General features: G+C 47.9%; 1 protein-coding gene across 7 annotated transcripts in view; it reads right to left on the bottom strand.

Annotated features, from left to right (window-relative positions):
- mmp28 (matrix metallopeptidase 28) overlaps positions 1–25,846 on the bottom strand; it is a 136,195-nt gene that overhangs the window by 12,700 nt on the left and 97,649 nt on the right. For 6 of the 7 annotated variants that reach the window (XM_069912118.1, XM_069912116.1, XM_069912120.1 and 3 more), the window contains 2 exons: positions 20,563–20,784; positions 12,825–13,070 (listed from right to left, as the gene is read on the bottom strand). In XM_069912118.1, coding sequence (XP_069768219.1) covers positions 12,825–13,070; positions 20,563–20,784 — 468 coding nt within the window. The remainder of the gene's footprint in view (positions 1–12,824; positions 13,071–20,562; positions 20,785–25,846) is intronic. The other variant, XM_069912121.1, reaches the window with a different exon arrangement.

The raw sequence follows: 25,846 nt of genomic DNA, 5'->3' as shown, positions 1-25,846 counted from the left end.
ATTGCTTCGGTCTTCCCCGTCTCTACCTTATCCGTGAGGCGAGAGGTATTAAGCGAGACGCGGCGAGAACTTCAGTCTTGTCTGTGGATCTAGTAGGCTGGGGTCCTGCTGTATGTTGGGGCAGGAACCGCTGTGGAAGGTCAGCGCCGTGCGAATCCAATCAGGGTCTCCAGTGAATTGCGTTGAAGGCGCTGCCTCCTCTCAAACAGCTCAGCCCCTCCACATACTGGTTTTCAGAAACACTGGGCTTCGACTGATGGCAACCCGTCATTAATTTAGGGCGGTACCTTGCCTTCCACAGTATGCTCCGAGTATAGCATGACGGCTGGGACAGCACTTGGTGATTTTGCGGTTATTTATCCTGTCAATTATAATTTTTATCTCTGAATTGTCTTACTCTTACCTGGCGCAACTAAGACTGTACTGCTGTGTGATTTCTGACCAACTTGTAATTCGAAACCTCCATGCTTCCACTACTTTGGGGAAATTTAATTACTTCCTCATTTGCAAATTGCCTATTTGTCTTCAATGGTGCTGTGGAGGCGCTTGGTTGTCATCGGGTGAAGTAAGTTTTGCCATAGGCGCTGCAAATCCCCTGGATACGCCACTGCATGAATCAGAACTCAGCACCACAATTCTAAACCGAAAGCCACAACTGTGCTCCACACTGGAGCTTTCCTCGTTGACGGCTCTCATTTACCCTGGACTAGGCGGACTCGTGATACCTGTAATAAAACGAGAAATGCTGGAACTCGCCAACTGGTCAGGCAGCGGCGGTGAACCCGCTTGAAATTCTGCCCAACTTTTCGGAAGGGTCCAATGAGTCAGATAAAACTTGTCTGCGGGTTTCGAAAATGTGACCTGCCGCACTCTCCACCCCCTCTTCACATTCTTTAACAACCCCCTAATTCTTTGCAGTTTTTTTTTCTGAAACCGCCCCTCTTCCATCTTCCTCTTCCATCTCTGCGTGGCTGCACATTGCGTGTCTGCAATGAGCAGAATAAATGGTGACAGGTGGGTGGTGGAATTTGTTCTAAATTGTTCCAAAGGTTCATCCTGGACTTCGGTCTGAGCGCTGCCATCACCGGAGATCTAGCGGCCGATCCCACTTGTAACAGGCGCTTCGTTTTAGCGAGCAAGAGGAACAACGTGACATACGCCTGGGGAACAAAATTCAGTCAGCAACAGGATACGGTGCATTGAAAAAAAGGGAGAGCGAGAAGGAGGAAGGGGGCAATAGAGAGGAAAGGGAGAGGAGCAGAAGATGGGGGAGGACTGAAGGGGAGAGAGAGAGGAGCAGAAGAGGGGGGAGGAGTGAAGAGGAGAGAGAGAGAGGAGCAGGGGGGAGGAGTGAAGGAGAGAGAGAGGAGCAGAAGAGGGGGGCGGAGTGAAGGGGAGAGAGAGAGAGGAGCAGAAGAGGGGGGAGGAGTGAAGGAGAGCGAGAGAGGAGCAGAAGAGGGGGGAGGAGTGAAGGGGAGAGAGAGAGGAGCAGAAGAGGGGGAGGAGCGAGGTGGAGAGAGAGGGAGAAGAGGAGGGGAGGGGAGAATAAGAGAGGGGAGGAAGAGGGCAATAGAGAGGAAAGGGGAGAGGAGCAGAAGATGTGGAGGAGTGAAGGGGAGAGGGGGAGGAGGGGAGGGGAGAATAAGAGAAAAGGAGGAAGAGGGCAATAGAGAGGAAAGGGGAGAGGAGCAGAAGATGGGGAGGAGTGAAGGGGAGAGAGAGGGAGAAGAGAAGGGGAGGAGGGAGGAGGGGAGGGGAGAATAAGAGAGGGAAGAGTGAGATGAGGAGGGGAGAGAGGCAGAGTGAGGGAGAGGGAGAGAGAGTAAGAGACAAGGGAGAAAGAGGGGGAAGGGGAGCCTGAAGAGACGGGGAAGGGGAGAGAGAGAGGAGATAGAGATGCGGTGAGAGGGGATTCAGAGGTGTCAGAGAGGGATGGGGAAGGGGAGAGGGAGATATTCCCACACTCGGAGGGGAGGGGGAGAATAAGGGAGGGGAGGGCAGAGAGAGAGGTGGAGTGAGAGAGAGGGAGAGGGGGAGAGAGAGTAAGAGACAAGGGAGAAAGAGGGGGAAGGGGAGTCTGAAGAGACGGGGAAGGGGAGAGAGAGTGGAGATATGGGAGAGGGAGGAGAGAGAGATGCGGTGAGAGGGGATTCAGAGGTGTCAGAGAGGGATGGGGAAGGGGAGAGGGAGATATTCCCACACTCAGAGGGGAGGGGAGAATAAGAGAGGGGGAGGGGAGGGGAGGGAAGGGCAGAGAGACAGAGGGGAGAGAGGTGGAGTGAGAGAGGGGGAGAGAGAGTAAGAGACAAGGGAGAAAGAGGGGGAAGGGGAGTCTGCGACAGGAAGGGGAGAGAGAGACGGGAGAGGGAGAGATATGGGAGAGGGAGGAGAGAGAGATGCGGTGAGAGGGGATTCAGAGGTGTCAGAGAGGGATAGGGAAGGGGAGAGGGAGATATTCCCACACTCGGAGGGGAGGGGGAGAATAAGAGAGGGGGAGGGGAGGGGAGGGCAGAGAGACAGAGGGGAGAGAGGTGGAGTGAGAGAGGGGGAGAGAGAGTAAGAGACAAGGGAGAAAGAGGGGGAAGGGGAGTCTGCGACAGGAAGGGGAGAGAGAGACGGGAGAGGGAGAGATATGGGAGAGGGAGGAGAGAGAGATGCGGTGAGAGGGGATTCAGAGGTGTCAGAGAGGGATAGGGAAGGGGAGAGGGAGATATTCCCACACTCGGAGGGGAGGGGGAGAATAAGAGAGGGGGAGGGGAGGGGAGGGAAGGGCAGAGAGACAGAGGGGAGAGAGGTGGAGTGAGAGAGAGGGAGAGGGGGGGAGAGAGAGTAAGAGACAAGGGAGAAAGAGGGGGAAGGGGAGTCTGCGACAGGAAGGGGAGAGAGAGACAGGGGAGAGGGAGAGATATGGGAGAGGGAGGAGAGAGAGATGCGGTGAGAGGGGATTCATAGGTGTCAGAGAGGGATGGGGAAGGGGAGAGGGAGATATTCCCACACTCAGAGGAAAAGGATAGAGGAAAGGAAGAAAGGTACACACTGAGATGGGAGAATGTCATGAAAAGTGGCGAGACCACAGGCAGAAAGTGAGAAGCAGGAAGAGCAGCCGATAATTCTCACAATTTAGAGAGAAACAATGTTCTTTGAGAGAAAGGGCAAGAGGAAGATAGATGGATGGAACATTTGTGAAGAAACCACAGGGAGTCTGGGGGTGGGGAGGAGGTGGGGGAACAGGAAGTAAGAGGGAGGCAGTTGTTATGAGAGATTATGTGCAAGAAAAGGAACTCAGCCAGGGATGTAGATCACAGTTATCACCCATCACCTAACAGTCTCTTTTGGAAGAATGTTCAGAGTACTGCAGTGTAATATTTTTCTTTACAACTGTTTATGCAAACTCTCAATGAACCTGACGCATTGGTGTCCCCAGGCCAGCTAGGGGAATGGTGATTGTGTTGTGTTAACAATAACAATGATATCCCCACAGGACAAGGCAAACCGAAAGAAGCCGACAGGCGCCACTCCAGCCTGGGACCCCAGGCTCCCAGAAGATTGCATCAGTCATGTTGCTAATTTCCACGCATTCTCCTTTGGGTGTTTATGCTCTAGCTCTTCCCAATTTACACTGGAAAATCTCCTCCAAATGATGGAATTCGGCTTCTTAACCCCTTCAGCTTGCAGTTTATTTTTGTCCACCCAAGGTCACTCAGACATTGAGATGAAAGGAACGAGGGGGTGGAAATCCGATGGGGAATCCATGTCCCCATGTGAGGCCAGGATTGCACAGTAGGACCAGACAACAAGAGAAAGCCGAAGGGGAGGGGTTGTCTATCAGAACTCATTAGTGGCCTTACTGCAGGGTTCCACCCCTAAACCTCTCCACCTCTCAGATATTCCCTACAACCAGTCCTCCACCTGTGGTCCAATACCTCCTGACAGAGCTTATATGATGTAGAATTAGGCCATTAGGCCCATCAAGCCTATTCTGCCATTTGAATCATGGCTTATGTATATTTCCACTCAGCCCCATTCTCCTGCCTTCTCCCCCCCTCCAACCCCCATCTCTGCTTTAAATGTACCCAGTGACTTGGTATCCACGGCCGCCTGTGGTAACGAACTCCACAAATTTGTCACCCTCATTTCATTGAATAATCACCCTTATACAAACCACAATTAAATGAGTGGAATACAGAAACTGTATCCAGTAATTAATGAATGCCAAGAAACATTTTATTATCATCACTAGCTTAATAAAATGCCTTAACAATGAAGGGGAGGACTTATGTAAAGTCGGATTGTCAGGTCATCCATAACTTAGTGCCCAGGGCTCAATTGAGAATATCTGAAAAGGTAAGCAAGACAACGGTGAGATCTTCAATGAGGAGATGAGATCTCTGACAGTGCATTCCTTCCCCACTCAGATTTGTCCTCAATTCCATCACCTCAGATGAGCACACAACATTTCAACTCAGAGGAGGAAGTCAACACTGAATTCTGGGCAGTATCAACTGGTCCTGTGTGAAAATGTCTGGCGCCTGACCAAAACTCCCTCCCAGCAGTCGAACATGGGGAATTCAGCGCATCTAAGCACTTCCGAGCAGAGTGAGCCATGACTCCAGAGGATTCCAAACAGATTGCTTGGTGAACAAGGGGATGAATGCCCTCTGTTCCAAACAACTCCCGTTTCTTTTAATAAGCTTCTGCAATGAAGCCTGCAGAGAACAAGAGCAACAGTGGACTTGTAGCACAAACGGCTTTACCAGGGCCTCAGTCTAATCTGCCATCTCACTCAAGAGCAATTTTGCTAATCTCCTGGAATTTGGCTCAGGCTGGGAATTCCTGAGGAGACAGTCGTCCATTCATTGTGACCAATGATTGCCTTCCAGTTTCTTCAAAACATAATTACTGCCAAATATTGATGGAAATATTTCACTTTAGTGCATATGTGGTGAATCAGGAGATTGGATTAATCCAAACGCTCTAATTACCCTTGCTCTTTTGAAGGTTGAACTTGAAAGAGGAGTACGTGCTTAATGCAGGGTTCTTAAATATGTAGAGAAACAGAGAGATCTGGAGGTCCAGGTCAATTGATCCCTCAAGGATCTCGCACAAGTTGATCGGTGGTTAAGAAGGTATATGGTGTGTTGATCTTCATTTATTCAGGGGATTGGGTTCAAGATCCATGAAGTAAGGTTGCAGCTCTATCAGATAATGGGTACACCACACTTGGAGTATTGCATTCAGCTCCAGTTGCCTCATGACGGGAAGATGTAGATGCTTTGGAGAGGGCGCAAAGGGGATTTACCCAGATGTTGCCTGGATTGGAGAACATGCCATATGAAGCAAGGTTAAAAGAGCTAGGGCTTTTAGAAGCATTGAAGAATGAGAGGTGAATGAAGTTAGATGGGGTGGACAGCCAACATCTTTTTCCAGGGTGACAATAGCAAATACCAGAAGAGATCCATTTGAGGTGAGTGTGGGAAAGTTTAAGGGAGATGTCAGAGAGTGGTGGATTCCTGGAATGCATAACCAGGAGTGGCTGGGACAGTTAACAGACATAGGCACATGGATGTAATTACAGTAAATGGGTATGGGTGTGAGGCAGGAAAGGATTAGATTGTTGTGGAGTAGGTTTACATAGGTTAGCACAGCATCATGGGCCAAAGGGCCTCTACTGTGCTGTAATGGTTGATGTTCTATGTTCAACCCCACAGCCTGGACATGCTGTGGTATGATTCTAAATGATTTGATCTTCCCTTCCCAAATTGCCTGATCCTGACCACCTTAATGATGGATCATACCCATGGAGAACCATTCTCACTAATGCCCCTGATTTCGTTTTCTTAATCTTGGGCAAAGCCTCACCCTGTCCCCATTGTCACATGTAGCTGCCTTCAGGATGCTGTCATTGGACTGGGATTCCTTCTGGGCAGCAGAAAGGGGCGAGATGGGGTAGGAAAGGCTGAGCGAGAGGCAACCTAGCTTCAGTCATGGGACCACTGCCTCCCAATGCCCTTTGATTCCAATGAACCATAGAACAGTACAACGCCTTTGGCCCTTCTAGTCTGTGCTGAACCATTTTTCTGCCTAGTCCCACTGACCTGCACCCAGTCCATAGCCCACTATACACCTACCAACTATGAACCTAATTCTCCTTAACTGTTAAAATTGAGCCCACACTCACCACCTCAGCTGGCAGCTTGTTCCATGCTCCCACCACCCTGTGTGAAGAAGTTCCTCATTAACTTTTCCCTTTCACCCTTAACCCATGTCCTCTGGTTCGTATCTCACCTACCCTCAGTGGAAAAAGCCGATCTTCATTTACTCTGTCTATCCCCCTCATAATTTTAAACACCACTATCAAATCTCCCCTCATTCTTCTACGGTCCAGGGAATAAAGTCCGAACCTATGGTTAAACCCTCCAGCAATGGGCTTTAGGATGATCTTCAGCAGCTCAGCACTCCTCAACCCACCAAACACTTACTCCACACATCTTGCAAACCTTACACCACCACGTCATAACCAATATGGTCTGTGATCTATTCCCTTGATAAGAATCTCTTATTCCCACCCCCACCCCCTCACCTATCTTGGACTGACATCACCTCCCCATTAATCAGGAAGGCATAGCCGCGCCTGTACATCGTAAAGAGGCTGAAGTGGACAACGCCACCAACCCCCACCCTGACAACCTTTTACAGTCCTGTCTGGGTGCATGATTGTGTGGTATGGCGGAAGTCTGTCTCCTGGAAAGCAGGACACACAAACCAGTCCTCATCAAGGGGACAAGCAGTGGAGAGGACAAAGAACTTCTAAAAAAGCTAGTGTAGATAATAAAATGTAGTCATGAAGAAGGCTAGTGGCTGTATTTGTTGAGGAGTTTGTGGAAATTTGGTTTGTCACCTGAGCCGGCATCATAGGGAGGGGGTGTGGCATTCGCAGGCCATGAGTTATTGTGCCCCCCCTACCTGAACATAAAAGGCACACACAAAACTGCCACATGAATGGCAGTTTGTGTACCCACCCCCCATTTCCTGCCCCGCCTCTCTCCACACAGAGGCCATCGTGGACATCAGTCTTCACTCCGTTAAGGACATCTTCAAGAGGCGGTGCCTCAAGAAAATGGTGTCTATCCTCAAGGACCCTCGCCACCCAGGCCATGCCGATTTCTCACTACTACCATTGGTAAGGAGGTACAGGAGTCTGAAGATGAAGACCCAACGTTACAAAGCTTCTTCCCACTCGCCATCAGATTTCTGAATGGACATTAACCCTATACACACTACCTCACTTTTTCTCTTTTTTGCAGTATATATTTACTTTTTAAATCTTGTATTTATGTAATTGTAATTTACATAAATTAATGCACAATACTGCTGCCACAGAACGAACTTGGTGATTCATATACATAACAGTCAACCTGATTCTGATTTGATTCTGAGAGGGGATCATTCAAACAGCTAAGAGGATCACTGGCGTCTCTTTCCCCTCTGCAGACAACATTTATTGGGAGCATTGTCTAAACAGGGCTCAAGGAATTATGGAAGACCCATTCCAACCAGTGCACAGTATCTACTCTCAAGACGGTACAGGAGCATCAAAATCAGGACTGCCAGGCTGGGGAATGGCTACTGATGAATAGTATCCTGCAACTGAGAAAACACACTAAACATTTATACATTTATTATGATTATCTATGTGATCATTATGTACGGTGCTTTGTGTCTGTGTACACCATGATCTGGAGAGACGCTGTTTCGACGGGTTGTAAATGGACAATCAGGTGATAATAAACTAGAACACACTGTACCAAGGATCATTCACAAAGCACAGCAGGAACTAGATTAACTGAGGAAGGGGAGTGTGGCGGCACTGGGGAAGAGTTTCATTTGGCATCCTGATCTTGTTGGAATCCCACATAGATCAGGCCTAAGGAGTCTAAATGAGGGGGCCTCATTTCAGGGTACAAGATGGGATGATGGAAAACAGAAGTTGTGACCTCTGCACCAGAGACATTGAAGATGAGATTTTGGAGGGGCATGGGAGACTGCAGATGCTGGAATCTGGACACAAAAGCAATCTGCTTGTGAGGCTGAAGTAAAATCAGTGGGAGAAGAATGCATGTGGATGCTCTAGATCGGAACCCTTCATCAGGAATGAGAGCGCAGGGGAGATATAGCTGTGGACATTGGGGGTGGGGCCTGGTCAACCTCTCCCACCCTAGCCCACATTACATCCGCTCTCTCTCCTCCACAACTCTCAGCCTCGATGCAGAGTTCTGGCCCGAAATGTCAACTGCTCGGTCCCACTGAGTTCCTCCTGCAGAATGGTTGACGTTCTAGTCTGTAGGAAAGCACGACTCATGAAAATCAGACAAGAAAGTGGACAAATGACAGAGCAGGGTTGAGGGGTGGAGGGGACTCTTCCTGATTCTCTTGGGGAGGTTTTCCATCAGCCCCACCTCCTGATGAAGGTTGAAAGGAAAGCGGAGACAAGCCAGCTGGAAGATCCAGGCATGAGGCTGTTCGCCTGTGAGACCTTCCAACACGACAAATGTTGGTTTTGGGGCAAGTGAAATTGTGGAAAGTATAACCAAGCTCCCCAGTCCTGGTAACATTCTTGAATATCCCTCATAGCAGGGCAACCAGAACCCAGGCCCCTTGGCAGAGCTTTAGTAATGTCCCCCAGGGTCAGTGTCACAGGGTCAGTGTCACATTGATAGGCCATGACCACCCACTCACCCGTGGGACTAGCATCACTGAAGCAACTATATGTTTCATCATGTTTTCGATTCCTATCTCAAATTTAATGTCTCCAATGTCTGGACCGCCACTCCAGCACCAATCTGGGCCTATCCGGCACTTCACAGGGCCGCCACTCCGGCACCTCACCGGGCCATTCCAGCACCTCACCAGGACCTCACAGGGCCACTCCATCACCTCTCCAGACCACTCCGGTACCTCTCCAGGGGCTCATGGGGCCACTCTGTCACCTCTCCAGGCCACTTTGGCACCTCACTGGGACCTCATTGGGCCTCTCCGTCACCTCTCCAGACCACTTCTATACCTCACCGGGACCTCACCAGGCTGCTCCAGCACTTCTCTGGGCCTCTCCGGGACCTCACCACGCCACTCTGGCACCTCTCCAGGCCGCTCCAGCACCTCACTGGACTGCTTCAGAGCCACTCAGGCCAAGGCCAGACTATTTTGCGCTCTTGGCTGGACTGAATGCAGTGGGAGGGGTTACTGACCAGATTGAGCAGGCGGTGGGGGGGGTTAGGGGGTGAGGGGTGCTATCTGGGCTGATTTGGGGTGTGTGAGTGGTGGCCCCATATCCACCCATGACAGTACCAGAACCTCAGTACAAAGTCATAAGTCATTCACAGTTATTCCGGTGGTGCCTTCAAATTGTAGTAGGTATGTAACATGCAGGCATTATCATTGCACTTCATACATATTTGGAAAAAAAGAGAATTGCAATTCATGAAAACAGCTGCAAAATATATTTAATTCCATCAAAGTACCATTTATTGCTGGGGAGGCCAAACATATCAGAGGGCCTCATGGACAGGGGAGGGTTCAGAGTTGGGACTTGGGCGTCTAGAGCTCCTGATGCCAACTCTGACCTCTCCCCTTGGCCTAGCTGATCTGTGGGACACAATTTGCAAATAAAATTACAGCTTTTAAATAAAATAAATATTTTGCTTACAGATCTCACCTCTCAGGCTCTTCCTCCCACTCCGATTTACTGTTCAAACATTAAATTCTTTTTGCGCCCTGTATTCACGCAGCAGCTAATAGCCCAATCAGTAGGGAGCATGCCCAAGGAGACTGCAGGGCAGATCAGTGGTGCCTGTTTTTGAACTGTTAGACTGCCGCAGATGCTGCAGTCTCACAGTTCGACAATATGCGGTGAGGGAGAGGGCCATGGGGATGCGGGCACTACCAGGCAGAAAAGGCAAGGGAGCTGTCACGGCCCACCCACTGCTCCCTGTCCTTGTCATGCTCCTGTCTGCCCAGCACCATCTGAATGCAATGTGGATGCAGAGAAAGGGGAATCTGGCTGGGTCCTGGTCTGGGTCCAAGCACAGCCGTAGCTTGTGGATTTTGTGTGGTTTCACCCAGCAGTTGCAGATGAAGGAGACTGTTGTGTGCAGGCCTAGAGACTCACAGACACGCTGGCATTATTGTAATGAAATGCACTGCAAATGTGTTTCTGAAAATCTTAAACAGCCAGTGCAACCAGACAAAGGCGAGCCAGTGACAGCGCTGCCGCTAGCTCAGGTGCAGTTCAGGGTGGGGGGGGGATGTCTCTCGCAATCTGGCAGGTTTAACAAATAAATATCAAAGAAATCCTTGCGGAGACCCCAGGGAAAACCCACACAGACACATGGAAAACGTACAAGCTCCTTACAGACAGCGCGGGATTCGAACCCTGGTCCCAATCACTGGCTCTGTAGTCTGCCTGGGTTGGACGCACATTCTTTTAATAAACTGGCAGTTACAAGGGGTCAAATTTACGCGCCTACTCAGCTAAAGCCTCAGGACACAGGCCCCTTTACCCTCCAGGCCCCGAGGCTTCAGCCAAGTCAGTCTAATGGTTAATCCGCCACTGACCAGAATATTCCAAACATGGCCTCACTAACAGTGAGCCTCTGTTCAGCTACTGCAGTGTCCCATCTCCTGTACACAATGCCCTGACCAACAAAGCCTTTGGGAAGGTTGAACTTGAAGTCAGATGGCAAAAAGTGGAGAAACAGAGAGATCCTGGGCTCAGGGTCCACGGACCCCATGAGGCTGTCACGCGAGTTGATCGGGTGGTTTAGAAGGCGGATCGTGTGCGGGCCTTAATTCGTCAGGGGATTGAGTTCAGGAGTCGTGAGGTAATGTTGCAGCTCTATCTTCTTTGGCTTGGCTTCGCGGACGAAGATTTATGGAGGGGGTAAAAAGTCCACGTCAGCTGCAGGCTCGTTTGTGGCTGACAAGTCCGATGCGGGACAGGCAGACACGGTTGCAGGGGAAAATTGGTTGGTTGGGGTTGGGTGTTGGGTTTTTCCTCCTTTGCCTTTTGTCAGTGAGGTGGGATCTGCGGTCTTCTTCAAAGGAGGTTGCTGCCCGCCAAACTGTGAGGCGCCAAGATGCACGATTTGAGGCGTTATCAGCCCACTGGCGGTGGTCAATGTGGCAGGCACCAAGAGATTTCTTTAGGCAGTCCTTGTACCTTTTCTTTGGTGCACCTCTGTCACGGTGGCCAGTGGAGAGCTCGCCATATAACACGATCTTGGGAAGGCGATGGTCCTCCATTCTGGAGACGTGACCCATCCAGCGTAGCTGGATCTTCAGCAGCGTGGACTCGATGCTGTCGACCTCTGCCATCTCGAGTACTTCGACGTTAGGGATGAAAGCGCTCCAATGGATGTTGAGGATGGAGCGGAGACAACGCTGGTGGAAGCGTTCTAGGAGCCGTAGGTGGTGCCGGTAGAGGACCCATGATTCGGAGCCGAACAGGAGTGTGGGTATGACAACGGCTCTGTATACGCTTATCTTTGTGAGGTTTTTCAGTTGGTTGTTTTTCCAGACTCTTTTGTGTAGTCTTCCAAAGGCGCTATTTGCCTTGGCGAGTCTGTTGTCTATCTCATTGTCGATCCTTGCATCTGATGAAATGGTGCAGCCGAGATAGGTAAACTGGTTGACCGTTTTGAGTTTTGTGTGCCCGATGGAGATGTGGGGGGGCTGGTAGTCATGGTGGGGAGCTGACTGATGGAGGACCTCAGTTTTCTTCAGGCTGACTTCCAGGCCAAACATTTTGGCAGTTTCCGCAAAGCAGGACGTCAAGCGCTGAAGAGCTGGCTCTGAATGGGCAACTAAAGCGGCATCTATCAAACACTTGTTATACCACATGGAGTATTGCATTCTGTTCTGGTCACCGCATTACAGGAAGGATGTAGATGATTTGGAGAGGGGGTAGAGGAGGTTTACCAGGATGTTGCCTGAACATATCTAATGAGGCAATGTTACAGAGCTAGGGCTTTTCTTTTTGGACCAACAAAGGATGAGAGGTGACTTAATGGAAATGAATAAAATTAAGGGGTTAGATAGGGTGGACAGCCAGCACATTTTTCTGGGCGACAATAACAAAGACCAGGCAACATCGGTTTCAGATGGATAGGGGAATGTTCAGGGGAGATTTCAGAGGCAAGTTTTTTTTTTAACTCAGAGGGTGATGGGGGCCTGGAATGCACTGCGGTGGCTGGTGGTGGAGGCTGGTACAATCGGCACATTCAAAAGATGTAAGAATAAGAAAGGGTTATGGGTGTGAGGTGGGGAGACATTGGATTGTTGTGGAGTAGGCTAAAGAGCCTGCTCTGTGCTGCAATGTTCGACGTGTGTCCCACTCCTTCTTCACCACCCTGTATACCCACGTCACACTTTCAGCAAACTCAGTATTTGTACCCCTGGTCCTGTCTGTGTAGAGGGCCCTGTCATTTACAGTGCAAGTCCTACCCAGGTTTGACTGACCAAAATGCAACTCCTCGCACTTGTCTGAATTAAATCCCTCCTGCCACTCCTTGACCCACGTATCCAGATGATCAATTAGAGTACGAGTGAATACATGACTTGTGAGGTAGTGCTCTTGATGCTGGGATGCCAGGTATACTGAATCAAGTTCTTATTGCCATCCTGAATCTTCTTTCACCAATTTGAGTGATCATGGGCTAGAGATACCCAAATGTCAGCAGGGACAGTGGTTTTAATCACGCCCCTGAATTTTAATAATGTATTGAATTGTATTGAGAATGGAAGACAAATGATTTTAAATGTAATCTTACCATATAGTTTCTGAATGGACATCTTATCATCCCAGTTTAGAATGAAGTTTCGGCCTAACTTTTTATAAAATGGAGACATCAAGGCATTTTTGACAGGAGAATGCTCCAGGCCCAGGGTGTGTCCAATTTCATGTGCAGTGACGATGAATAGATTCCTGCCTTTGCCCTGGTTAAGCGACCACCTCTCGTCATTGTCGAAATGGGCTTCTCCTCTTCGAGGGAAGAACGCGTGGGCCAAAGCTCCTCCTGTAACAGACAAGGTCAGAAGCTCAGAGCTATGGTGAAAAGGTGACCTTTTTTATACATGTATTAGTAAAGTGGTTGTGTAGCTCAAAACCAGAAGTGCCAGATGGAATGTCAAGCCTTTGCAATTAATGAACCCAGAGACAACTGTCAGATAACATCATCTACTTCCCCAAATCCCAAACATCATTTCCTGAAACCTGCCCAGAGACTTGCAAGCATCCATTCATATCACAAATGCTGAAGATTACTCAGGATTAATTGGTTCCTTCCTCGGGGAGATGAGCCAAGAGTGACTGAGCTGAACAAATTGCAACCTTGGCGTGCTCACAAAAATGAAGCATGGCCTTAGAAACCAACAGCCACCGTTCCCGATTAATCTGATTTTGAAGGGAGAATGGAGCATAAAATATTACAAAATTTATTTTCTTACATGGAAACCACTGAAAACAAGAAGATAACACCCATCAGTGGCTTCTAAGGGTTTTTCTCCCATCGGCTTATGTAACTTTCATTAACAAGTTCAAATTGGGGTGTGTCATGGTTTGGCATTGTGGTTAGCGCAACACTGTTACAGCACCAGCAAGTGGGACCAGGTTTCAGATCCCACGCTGTCTGTAAGGAGTTTGCACGTGTCTGCATGGGTATTCCCTGGGGGCTCCAGTTTCCTCCTACCCTTCAAAAGGTACTGAGGGTGTAGGTTAATGGGGGTAAATTTGGCAGCACGGACTCGTGGACCAAAAGGGCCTGTATGTCTAAATAAAAATAAATCAAGTTTGTCATCCGATTGTACCAGTACAACCCAACAAAACAGCATTCTCCAGTCCACTGTGTGGCACAATGCAAAACACACGTAGAGACATCGCACACATACAAGCAAATGATACATTTACACAGTCTAACTGATGCAAATTTCATGTGTGTTTCCTCCAACATTCCCCTGAAATTGTGACAGGTACCCAGAACACTTAAAACAAACATGAACCCAGTTTTCTGGTTTTCATTCTCCAAACCCCTCCCATCCATGTAGCAACATTTGAACAGGTACATGGATAGGATGGGTTTGGAGGGCTATGTTCTGGATGCAGGTCAATGGAACTAACAGAATGACATGGACTAGATGGGCCAAAGGGCCTGATTCTGTGCTCTAGTATTCTGTGGTTCTAATGAATGCCAAGAGCCTGGGGATGGAAAGGGCAGCAGGTGACAATCATTGTTTGATATTCTGCCTTTGGCCTGCAGCAAAATCTAGAGTAAGGCTGCAATACAGCTCAGGAGAAGGCAGTGCTAGAAATCAGCTGACCCATCTCAGTGAGCGCCAAGCCACAAACCTGACCATCTCACACCACCAGAGCTCAAGGTTTCACAGCTGGTCAAGGCAGATTTGTGTAAATTGACCCAAGATCCAGATGGCTTTGGGATCCTGACAGTCATTAAAACTTTTCTGAAGAGAGGGCTTGGTGACTGGGTCTGGCAGTCACCTGCAAGAATAAGGCATGTAGGAAAAGAACACAGCCAGCAGGCTTCTCAAGGATGAGGCTTAACGTCTCTGCTTAATTTATTTTTAATTTCTTTATACAGCACAGTAACAGGCTATTTTGGCCTACGAGTCCATGCCTCCCAATTAACATGTTTCGAAAGGTGGGAGGAAACCGGACCTCCCCCCCACCCCCCCCACCAGGGAAAACCCATGCAGACATGGGGAGAAAGTACAAACCCCTTACATACAGCATGGGATTCGAACTCCGGTCTCGAATGCTGGCGCTGTAACAGCGTTGCATTAGCCACTAATTGACAACTCTGCCATGCCTACCTAGGGGCAATCATAAGCATAGAACACTGCAGCGCAGGCCATTCACCCCTTCAAGTCTGTGCCAACCATTGTTCAGCTAGTCCCAATAACCTGATCGCATTCCATAACCCTCTCATCCATGTATCGATTCAATTTATTCTTAAAACTCAAGATCGATCCTGCATTCACCACACTAGAGGGCAGCTCATTCCACACTCCCACCACTCTCTGAGTGAAGAACTGTTCACTCTAAACCTTTCTCCTTTCACCCTAAAGCCATGTATTTATCTCAGTAGAAAGAGCCTACTCACATTTACTCTGTCTATACCCCTCATAATTTTGTAAACCTCTATCACATCTCCGCTTATTCTTCTTCATTCTTCTTCTTCCATCTTTCCCTGTAACGCAACTCCTGAAGACCCAGCAACATCCGAGTAAATCTTCTCTGCACTCTTTCAATGTTACTGATATCCTTCCTGTAGTTTGGCGACCAGAACTGCACTCAATACTCCAAATTTGACCTCACCAAAGGCAAGTGCTGGGAAATACCTGAACACAGTTCTGAAATTGGCGGCCCTTCTCTGACACATTCATAGTCCTGGAAGGAAACTCTGCCTCTTAAATGGAAGGGGTAAGGTGTAGAGGGTGTGAGGTATTCTGACTGTTGGTTGTTTATAAATGTTTGAGGAGCAACTTAATCAGAGGTAGCAGTTTGGAGACTCTGAGCACAAGCCACGGGCTCTGTCAAACCAGATACTTTGAGACCCTACTGGAACCCCTCACTCTACCCACCCTGATTATAGTGAACACCCCACCCTACCCCACTCCAGTCATAGTGAACACCCGACCCTACCTCACACTGATCATAGTTGGAGAAATTGGGACCCAAAGCACTCCAAGCTGATCCTTTGAAGGATGAGTTTACAGGTCCTGCAGAGCAACAAGAGTGAGCTGGATAACTTTGGGTCATCAATGGATCAATGTTACTGCTGCTCTATCAAACAGTAGAAGTGGGAACAATTCAAATGCCTGAAGGGGGAATAAACTCGGTCTGAATGGGTGACCTGTTTCCATGCTGTGTGGCTCCAAACCAGCCCATGCTGTCGCCTGCTCGCCACACCTGGAAACAGTCCTAATTTCATGCATCCACCACCCTGCTCCCTGTGTTTTCACTTCCTCCACTCCATTATTCCTAAAGATTGACACAAGAGGGTACATTTCAACTCTTCTCCCAGCAACAATAGCAGGAACCCATGGAAACAAGTTTCTCGCACACTTGACAAGTTATGGGGGAGGAGGAGAGGTGCGAGAGTGGGAGATGGCTCATTAAAATATATCTTCCTCATTAACTAAGAGAAACGGTCTTTTTCCAGTCTTTGTTCTGATCTTGTTTCACCTGCTTCTGTCAAATTGATCAGAAATCCACATTATCTAATGCAGTATTTCTCAACCTTTTTCTTTCCACTCACATACCTCTTTAAGTATTCCCTATGCCTTAGGTGCTCTGTGATTTGTAAGGGATTGTTTAAGGTGGGATGTGGGTGGAAAGAAAAAGTTTGAAAACCACTGTTTTAATCGGACCTCATTGACTTGTTATGTGCGCGGTTTCATAACTCCAAAGGAAATGGGCCAATGACAATTTTTCTCAAGCAAAATATTTCAGTAACAATTAGGTCTAGAGCAGTGATTCTCAACCTTCCCTTCCCACTCACATCCCACCTTAAGCATTCACAGAGCACCGATGACAGAGGGATTACTTAAAGTGGGATGTGAGTGGAAAGAAAAAGGTTGAGAACCACAGGTCTAATGAATCCCACCCAATGTTTCAGTCTTTCACAAAGACTTCTCTGCCCTCACACCCAGAGTACTATCAGAGTCTCAAAACCCTCCTTAAACATGATGCTAAATTGCAGATCATACTAACAATAAGATTTAAAACAACCTCCGAATATTCATTTTAATGTAGAGTACAGGACGGTAACAGGCTTTTCTGGCCCATGAGCCCATGCTGCCCAATTAATCGACAAACCCTGCCTGTTTTTGGAGGTTGGGAAGAAACAGGATGGAACCTGTGAACATACAAACTCCTTACAGACAGTGCTGGATTCAAACCTGCATTGTGCTAATTGTGCGTATCTTCTGTTTTCCCAGACGATCTTAATTCTTCACAATAGTAAATTCCAGTAATCACAGGATACAACTAACATTCTGCTGATTAAGATCTTAAATGGTTGATTTTCTGTAGATCCCTCCCAGTCCCCACACTCCCCACAGGTAGGCTTTCACCCAACAGACTGTTTAGAATTAACAATGCAGTGTTGCAGGCACTCAGTGGATAAGGCAGAGAAAAATTGAGCTAATATTTCAGGTCAATTCAAATAAGTTTAGGACAAGGGGGGCAGGGGTGACAAATCTGTAGGATTTGCCACAGGTGGGAGTGGAGGAGAGGTCATTGGGTGTATTTAAGGCGAGATTGATGGAGCTTAAATTAACCAAGGCATCGAGGGTTATGGGGAGAAGGCCAGGCAGTGGGTCTGAACGGGAAAATGATTAAATGGTGGGGCAAACTTGATGGGCTGAATGACCTATTTCTGCTCCTATGGCTTTATGGTTTTATGATCTAAAAAGACGTTCACCTCAAATGTCAAACAAGCTTCTCTCTCCACAGATGCCTTGTTAACCGTTGAGTGTTCATGTCTTCTTTTCACTCTCCAACTGAAGTTTTACTTTAAGAATTCTATATAGCTAGCTTACTACCAGTGATCTATGACTTATGCCATCTTTGTGTGTGAATCCAGACCACAACAAGGCAGTGCTTTAAATTTACTTTATAGGATGTCAAGACCATTGTTTATTGTCTGCCTCTAACTGACCTCAGGAAGGATCTTGTGGGTTAGATGTGATGAGGAAGGGCCAACCATTTTTTTCCAAGATGTCATACTGCTTGGAACAGGCCTTCAACCAACTCATCCATGCTGGCTTCTGGGTTACTCCCATTTGCCTGTGCTTGGCCCATATCCTACTAAACCAACCCTCTCCATGTGTACACAGCGTGAAGAGTGTTGCTCCTATGCACCAGCTCCCCACAAACTTCTTGGGCTGTAGAGGCCATGGGATTAGGAGGTGCCATACTGTAGTCATGGCACGATGGTGGAGAAGGGAGGGAATCGATGACTACTATCTCCCAGATAGTGTCTAGCTCTTTGAGAGTTAGAACAGCTCCTAATTTGTGCTTTGCAGATGGAGGAAAGACTGGCTTGTCAACTAGTGAGACCCTTGCTTGAGGAATCCAAGCCACAGTGCTCACAAACTCAATACAAGAGAAAATATTCACTGGCTTTGGAGGCAGGGCAGAGGAACATCCAGAAATGAGGGGGTGAGCCTACGTGGAGAAATTGAGCCATCTGGAACTATACTCGCTGGAATTCAGAATGAGAGGGGATCTTATAGAAACATAAAAACATTTTGAAAGGTTTAGATAAGAGAGAGGCAGGAAAGTTGTCTCCGCTGGTGGGCAAGACTAGAACTAAAAGATATCACCTCAAGATGCAGGGGAGTAGGTTTAGGATTGAGAACTACTTTTCCAGGAGAATAGTGAATCTGCCCATGGAAGCAGTAGAAGCTGCCCCATTAAATATATTTAAAATACAGTTAGAGAGATCTTTGCATAGTAGGATAATTTAGGGTTATGGGGGAAAGGCGAGTTGATGTATCCGAGTCCGCGGCCATATCAGCCACTAAAAGAAACTGGGGGTCGATGTAATGCCATCTGGTTGCAGGGTGCCCAGACAGAATATGAGGGGTTATTCCTCCATTTTGTGGGTGATCTCAGCTTGGCGGTGCATGGATGGGCATATGAACATGGGAATGGATGGATGGGGGTGAGGTAGAAATACTACACCTGTGGCCACACCTCCTCCCTCACTATCATTCGGAACCCAAGTGAAGCATCTGGTGCTCCTGCATTGTGGCCTCCTTCACATCGGAGAGACTGGATGCAAACTGAGCGATCGCTTCGTTCAACATCTTCGCTCTGTCCACTGCAACAGCAACAAGCTCCCAGTGGCCAATCCATTTCAACTCCCCACCCCATCTCTGTGTCTGTTCATGGTCTCATGCCCTGCCAAACTTCGATCACCCGCAAACTGGAGGAACAATATCTCATGTTCCGTCTGCCCTCCAACCAGATGGCATTAACATCGACCTCCAGTTTCCGTTAGCTCAATACCCCCCCATCTCTCTTTCCCTATCCCCCTGTCTCCTTTCCTCTGGCTCCCTACCCCCTGCCTCTCACTTTCCCTCTCCCCCTGTCTCCTTGCCTCCAGCTCTGCATTCACCCAGCTACCCCCTACCCCAATCAATTCTCAGCTTTTCTCTCCTGTCCTTCTACCCATGTCCACCCACAGCCACTTGGCTATTGGCCTGTACACCTCCCCCTGCCCTTCCCTCCTTCCTCCTGCCATTTCTTCAGGAACCTGCCTGCATTTTGCTCACACTTTGATGAAGGACTCAGGCCCAAACCGTTGGTTATGTAACTTTGCCTCCTATGGACACTGTGGGACCTGCCGAGTTTCTCCAGCACTTTTATATAATTTCTTAGACTGTCAGGACTTCAATCACAGGGTCAATGAGTACCTGTGTTTTGAAAGACCTTTCTATTTCAGTAGTCTGTCTCTGTCCCTTCCCTATTGTCCTGAAAACCTATCTTTCCGATGGGCACATGTATTCATTCGGTTTTCATGGTCTGAATGTTGCGTTGGAAGCACCAGAGAGTAATGCCCCAATCACCATAGAGATGAGATGCAGTCCTTCACCTGAAGGCCTTACATAGGGAGAGAGTTCCAGGATTTGGACCAGGTTGGTGTGCAGCCAGCAGGTGTTCATTTGCAAGAACTCCTACCTTATCGGCTGCCCTACCCAAAAACTGGACTTCCTCCCCTCTTTAAGTCACAGAGAATCTGACAGCGCAGAAAGAGGCCCTTCAGTCTGCCATATTCATGCTGACCATGTGCCCAGATGTAAAGATCCATTCTACCAGCACTTGATCTAGCGTAGTGGTGAGTGCAATGGAACCTGCAGCTGACTGTAAGGGGTTTGTACATTTCCTCCGTGTCTGTGTGGGTTTCTGCTGGGTGCTCCAGCTTCCTCCCATATTCCAACGATAAACAGGTTTACTAGATTAATTCATCACATTGGAATATTTGGGCAGCATGGACTCGTGGGCTGGAAGAACCTGTCAGGATGCTGTATCGCTAAATATTCAAGTGCTTATCTGGATCATTTTTAAACTATAACAGCACCTATTACAGTGCGTCCAGAGTGAAAAGTTCTTTTCCATATCCTTTCTAAATATGTTCCTCTTTGCTATAAGCCAATGCAGTTTTTGATACCTCTGCTGTTGGCAAAGGTTCCCGATAGTTGTCTATGAATCTCCTATTTTGCATTCCTCTTTCAAACCCCACCGCTCCCAGCCTCTTTCACACCAAACTCAGCTAGCCTCTCCTCAGAACGGAAACACCATTCCAGGATCTCCTCCACACCCTCTCTGACACAATCACATCAGTGTGACGACCAGAGCTGTTCCCACTGTTCCAACCACGATTTAACCAATATTCTGCAACTCTGAGTTAAGCATCTGACTGCGGGCACTTGGTCCCAACCGCATGTGAAATATTAATCTTATAATGAGACAGTGGTCAGCACCTGGTCCATCAAAAGCATTGCCAATTCCATCGTTGTGCTCGCCGTGGTAGAAGGCAAGACGGATGTCTGCAGGACCATACTTCACCTCTCCGAAGGTCAGTGACGAGACGTTGCTCCACAAATCGAAGGCTGTTTTCACTGCCATCCTGACTTGGTGTTGCTCCAGGTACCTGGGCCAGTTCATGATCCTGTATGTCAAGTTGTGCCTATACCATTTCTCTCCTGAGGGGCAGAAGCAGAGCCAGAGAGATTGTCAGAATTTACTTGGATCACAGTGGTCATGAGCCCAGCCAAACTGGTGCCCATTCTAAACATGTGCATCAGGATTAGACATTGCACAGGTCCTGCACAGTATCTGCGTGAATGCTGGTTACCCAACTATCCTTTAAAACCGCAAAGCACACGCACCCTCGGAAAGATCCTTCTAATTTGTGAACAACGAGCTCTTTCAATCAACCATCAGAACAGAAGCCCTTCCAGTGGAGATTAACCCAGCCTGTAACCCCCACCCCTTCCAGTGGGGACTAACCCAGCCTGTAGCCCCTCTCCCTCCTCTCCTCCAGTGTAGTCCCCACCCCTTCCAGTGGGGACTAACCCAGCCTGTGGCTCCCTTCCCCCCTCTCCCCCAGCCTGTAGCCCCTCTCTCTCCCCCTGCCTCCCATTGGGGATTAACCCAGCCTGTAGCCCCCCCTCCTCCTAGTAGGACAACCAAGCCTCTATGCCCCTCCCCCTCCCTCCACATGGGGACTAACCCAGCCCGTGACTCCCCCCCTCTCCCCCAGTGGGGACAAACCGAGACCGGGGATCCATTCCCCCCCCCACCGCCTCCCAATGGGGATTAACCCAGCCCCCTCCCTTCTCCCTTCCAGTGAGGACAGTCCAGCCTCTATCCGCCTTCCCCTCTCCCCCAGTGGGGACTAACCAGCCTGCATCCCCCCTCACTCCCTAGTGGGGACTAACCCAGCTTGTAACCTTTTTTCCCCCCCCCCCCCACTTCCAGTGGGGATTGACCCAGCCTGTAGTTCCTCTCCCCCCTCCTTCCAGAGGGAATTAACCCAGCCTGTAGCCCCTCCCCCACTCCTTGCCAATGGGCTTTAATCCAGAATAGTGCCATGGAATATGCCCCTGAGAAATAACATAACTGCAAATTAGCTTCTCTTTCCGAAGCTAGCGCGTTCCTTGATGGAGCACCCCCTTTGCAATTGCACTCGGTTTTCAACTTAGGTTGAGCCCACAGCCTTTGAACTCAATTACAGGAATGATCCCAGGTCAGTTCCATTTTAGAGGGGACACCTGCACAAGTGGGAGCAGCTGCTGGTATCAGAGCAAAGAGCAAACTGCTCGAGATCACCAATAGAAACCCCTTGGGAAATGCATGAGCAACAACTTCCATTTATATGTCATCTGGAGCAAAGCACATCACAAGGAATGAATTGCCACCATGGCAGAGAGATAGAAAAGGTTCAAAGCTGTCATTGCACGTTTGCCTGACCAAGTCCTGCATAAGGTATTTGTTCATTAATCAAGGAAAGCAGATTTTGGGAGGTGGGTTTCCATAGCTTAAGGCTGAGGGTGGGTGACAGTGCAGGGCTGCAGAGAAAATAAAAGACTTGACGCTAAAAAGCACAGCAAAGTCTTGTCAGCTGTCCCGAGTGGAGTCATTCTTTTCATCAGGGACAACCACTTTGCCTGCACGCTAGCACAGTCTGCATCAGCACTCTGGGTCTCCTAAATCTTAACTCTATACTCTATAACTATATACACGTTAGATTTGACATGCGAGACTGCTCGCAGAAGAACCTTCTCACTGAAGAATGATAATGTGACAATAAACTTGAACTGAACAGCTTGACTGCAACAATGCATCTCATCCCATCTCACCCTGTTGTCTTATCTGCCTGTTGAAACTAACTCGATTGGCTTCTGTTACCCACCATGGGATTGAGTGAGTTTTTGCCGTCCTGTTTTGCGGAAACTGCCAAAATGTTTGGCCTGGAAGTCAGCCTGAAGAAAACTGAGGTCCTCCATCAGCCAGCTCCCCACCATGACTACCAGCCCCCCCACATCTCCATCGGGCACACAAAACTCAAAACGGTCAACCAGTTTACCTATCTAGGCTGCACCATTTCATCGGATGCAAGGATCGACAACGAGATAGACAACAGACTTGCCAAGGCAAATAGCCCCTTTGGAAGACTACACAAAAGAGTCTGGAAAAACAACCAACTGAAAAACCTCACAAAGATTAGCGTATACAGAGCCGCTGTCATACCCACACTCCTGTTCGGCTCTGAATCATGGGTCCTCTACCGGCATCACCTACGGCTCCTAGAACGCTTACACCAGCGTTGTCTCCGCTCCATCCTCAACATTCATTGGAGCGACTTCATCCCTAACATCGAAGTACTCGAGATGGCAGAGGCCGACAGCATCAAATCCACGCTGTTGAAGATCCAACTGCGCTGGGCAGGTCACGTCTCCAGAATGGAGGACCATCGTCTTCCCAAGATCGTGTTATATGGCGAGCTCTCCACTGGCCACCGTGACAGAGGTGCACCAAAGAAGAGGTACAAGGACTGCCTAAAGAAATCTCTTGGTGCCTGCCACATTGACCACCGCCAGTGGGCTGATATCGCCTCAAACCGTGCATCTTGGCGCCTCACAGTTTGGCGGGCAGCAACCTCCTTTGAAGAAGACCACAGTGCCCACCTCACTGACAAAAGACAAAGGAGGAAAAACCCAACACCCAACCCCAACCAACCAATTTTCCCTTGCAACCGCTGCAACCGAGTCTGCCTGTCCCGCATCGGACTTGTCAGCCACAAACGAGCCTGCAGCTGACGTGGACATTACCCCTCCATAAATCTTCGTCCATGAAGCCAAGCCAAAGAATACAGACAGGGACTCCCAGTGGCAACTTCAAAAGAAGAAGTTCCTCTTTATAATTAATCAGTAAATTCATGTTTAATGGTCTTATTGTATTTTCTCTCACTGCCTCTCTAAGAGGCTCCTAACCAATTCCTGATGCAGGGCTCATTCCTATAACTTTGTCACCTTTTACTTCCTACGGACACTGCGCGACCTGCTGAGTTTCTCCAGCACTTTTGGGTACTGCACTTGACCCGAGCATCTGTAGACTTTCTTGTTAGTTTACGGTTTGATGAACACCTGACACACATAATTGTTTTTTCTAGACGTGTGAGACGTGTCTGTGTTAATCATTACATTTCACTCATAGCTTTGTTTCTGTCATGACCATTAGTAGCTATAGTAATGGGTGAAGGGGTGGGGGGGGGGGGCGGGGTGGTGGCAAGGAGAGTTCCCAATTTAAAATCAAAATAATCTCATCAAGAAACCTAAATTTCTGTCTTCCATCACAGGAACATCAAAGTAAACCATGCTCTGGTCTGTGGAAGGAAGGAAGGGTTGACTGGACACTGGAATGTACAGCGATCTGTGCAAGATAATCAGGAAGTTCCATTTCTTGGAAAAATGCAAAAGCTCAGCATTTTGTGCTTTGCATAGTTTTCAAGCGCACTCCTCGAGCCAATATTAGCATCAACAAATCATTAAATGTAGACAGAGCTGCTGTGGCACAGCTCTCAATTGGAATAACCATAATTCCCCAGAAGATAATGCCGTCCCCACACTTTTACTGCAGTCTAAGTAAACAATTAGTTTGTGTGGAAGCATCAGTGCAGGAAGTAATTGTTGGGCAGCATACAATTTCCCAGATTCCCCTCAGATTCAGGAAGTTTGGAATTTGTGTGTAAAGGACTTCTGAACTGGGCGAGGAATCTCCAGGCCTCTCGCAGCCATTCATATCTTGTGAACAAAATAAAGAGTTTTCTTGTTGTAGTGCTGGGGGACGAGGGTGATAAAAAAAATTGACCCATCGGATATGGAATGGCAGACTCTGGGGGGGGGCACTTTAACCTTGGTTGGTTGGAGAGGAGGGGAGTCCTTCTTTGATGGTAAAGACAGACACAGGAGGTGGCATTGTCAAAAGAGACGTGGCAGAGATGGAGAAACCAGGCAGAAGGAAGCAATTGGGGGGGGGGGGTCAATGTGGTTCAAGCAGCTCTGGGAATCCTTGGATTTATTGCACAATATGGGGGAAATCTGGGAAAAAATAAGGAAGGCTCATTAATAAAATGTCATCTTAATTAGTGCATGTCAGAAAGGAAAAGAGCATGCAAATATAATTCCTATCTTCCATTAGAGCCAAATATTATTCACTACGACAAGTAGTTACTTAAACACAAGTTGTTTTTAATTATCTTTAAACATGAAAACAGAATCAAACTTTAACTTATCATTATTAACTTAACTAACCTAACTTAACCCCCTTCTAATTCTAAGTGCACGTGTATGTAGTGTGTGTGTAAATTTAAGAAAAGTTCTTTGGTTCACAGTTCAATCTCACTTCTCATTCTTCCAAGTTCACTAGTTGCAGGAAATTCTTATACTGTGCACAGAATTTAACATGTATAAAGTTCACCAGGCTTTAGTGCTCGAAAGGTTATGTTTACTGCTCAGGAAGGTTCTTGTAGGTTTGCAGATGCGTTGTTCCAGGATTTCCACAACTGAGGTACCACCATTAGTCACCTCAATGTCTTGCCCCATTATGGTTCTCCAGATGATAACGTTTTTCTTTCAGGCTATTACAGAGTTCCTTTCTGTTCCGCTTATTCCAAGAGAAATATTAGACAGATAGCATTTCCAGCCATCTGCCATTCTTGAGCTTCTGTTTCAGTTCAATCAAGCTTTTCCTGGCTTGCTTCTGCTTTCTGTGTCACACCCACAGTCCAAGGCTCCCTTCTGTCTAAATCTCTGTCTGAGATTCAAACTGCCAGCAGTATGTCCTTCTCTCTCTCACTTGCAAATCCCCCAATCTTCTCCAGCAAACAATAGGAGTTAGTCTCCTGCTCCCATCTGTTGTTTTAGGTAAACAAGAACCTGAGTGAGCACTTTGCAGAGAGATCAAAAGCCTTGCAAAAATGTTTGAAACAGACAACCTGACTCTTCCAAGACAATAGTTCATTCATTTTATGACATAATTTAAATTAGCACCTACTTGTGAAATGTGCATAGCATTCACCATAGTTTCTATAAAGTCACTGAATATGAATTCTTCAGCATTTCGAATAAGATCTGTTTTAAAGTGTGTGTATGTAACCCTCTAATTTTACCAATTTATCTCCCAAAAATATTCCCAAATATTCCATCACAAATAGTGCGGACATGGTTGCCCAGTGACCAAAGCTGTGAAGTGAATGTCCCA

Source organism: Narcine bancroftii, chromosome 14, assembly GCF_036971445.1.
Source record: "Narcine bancroftii isolate sNarBan1 chromosome 14, sNarBan1.hap1, whole genome shotgun sequence".
Taxonomy (NCBI): Eukaryota; Metazoa; Chordata; class Chondrichthyes; order Torpediniformes; family Narcinidae; genus Narcine; species Narcine bancroftii.
This window is presented reverse-complemented; position numbering and strand designations above follow the sequence as displayed.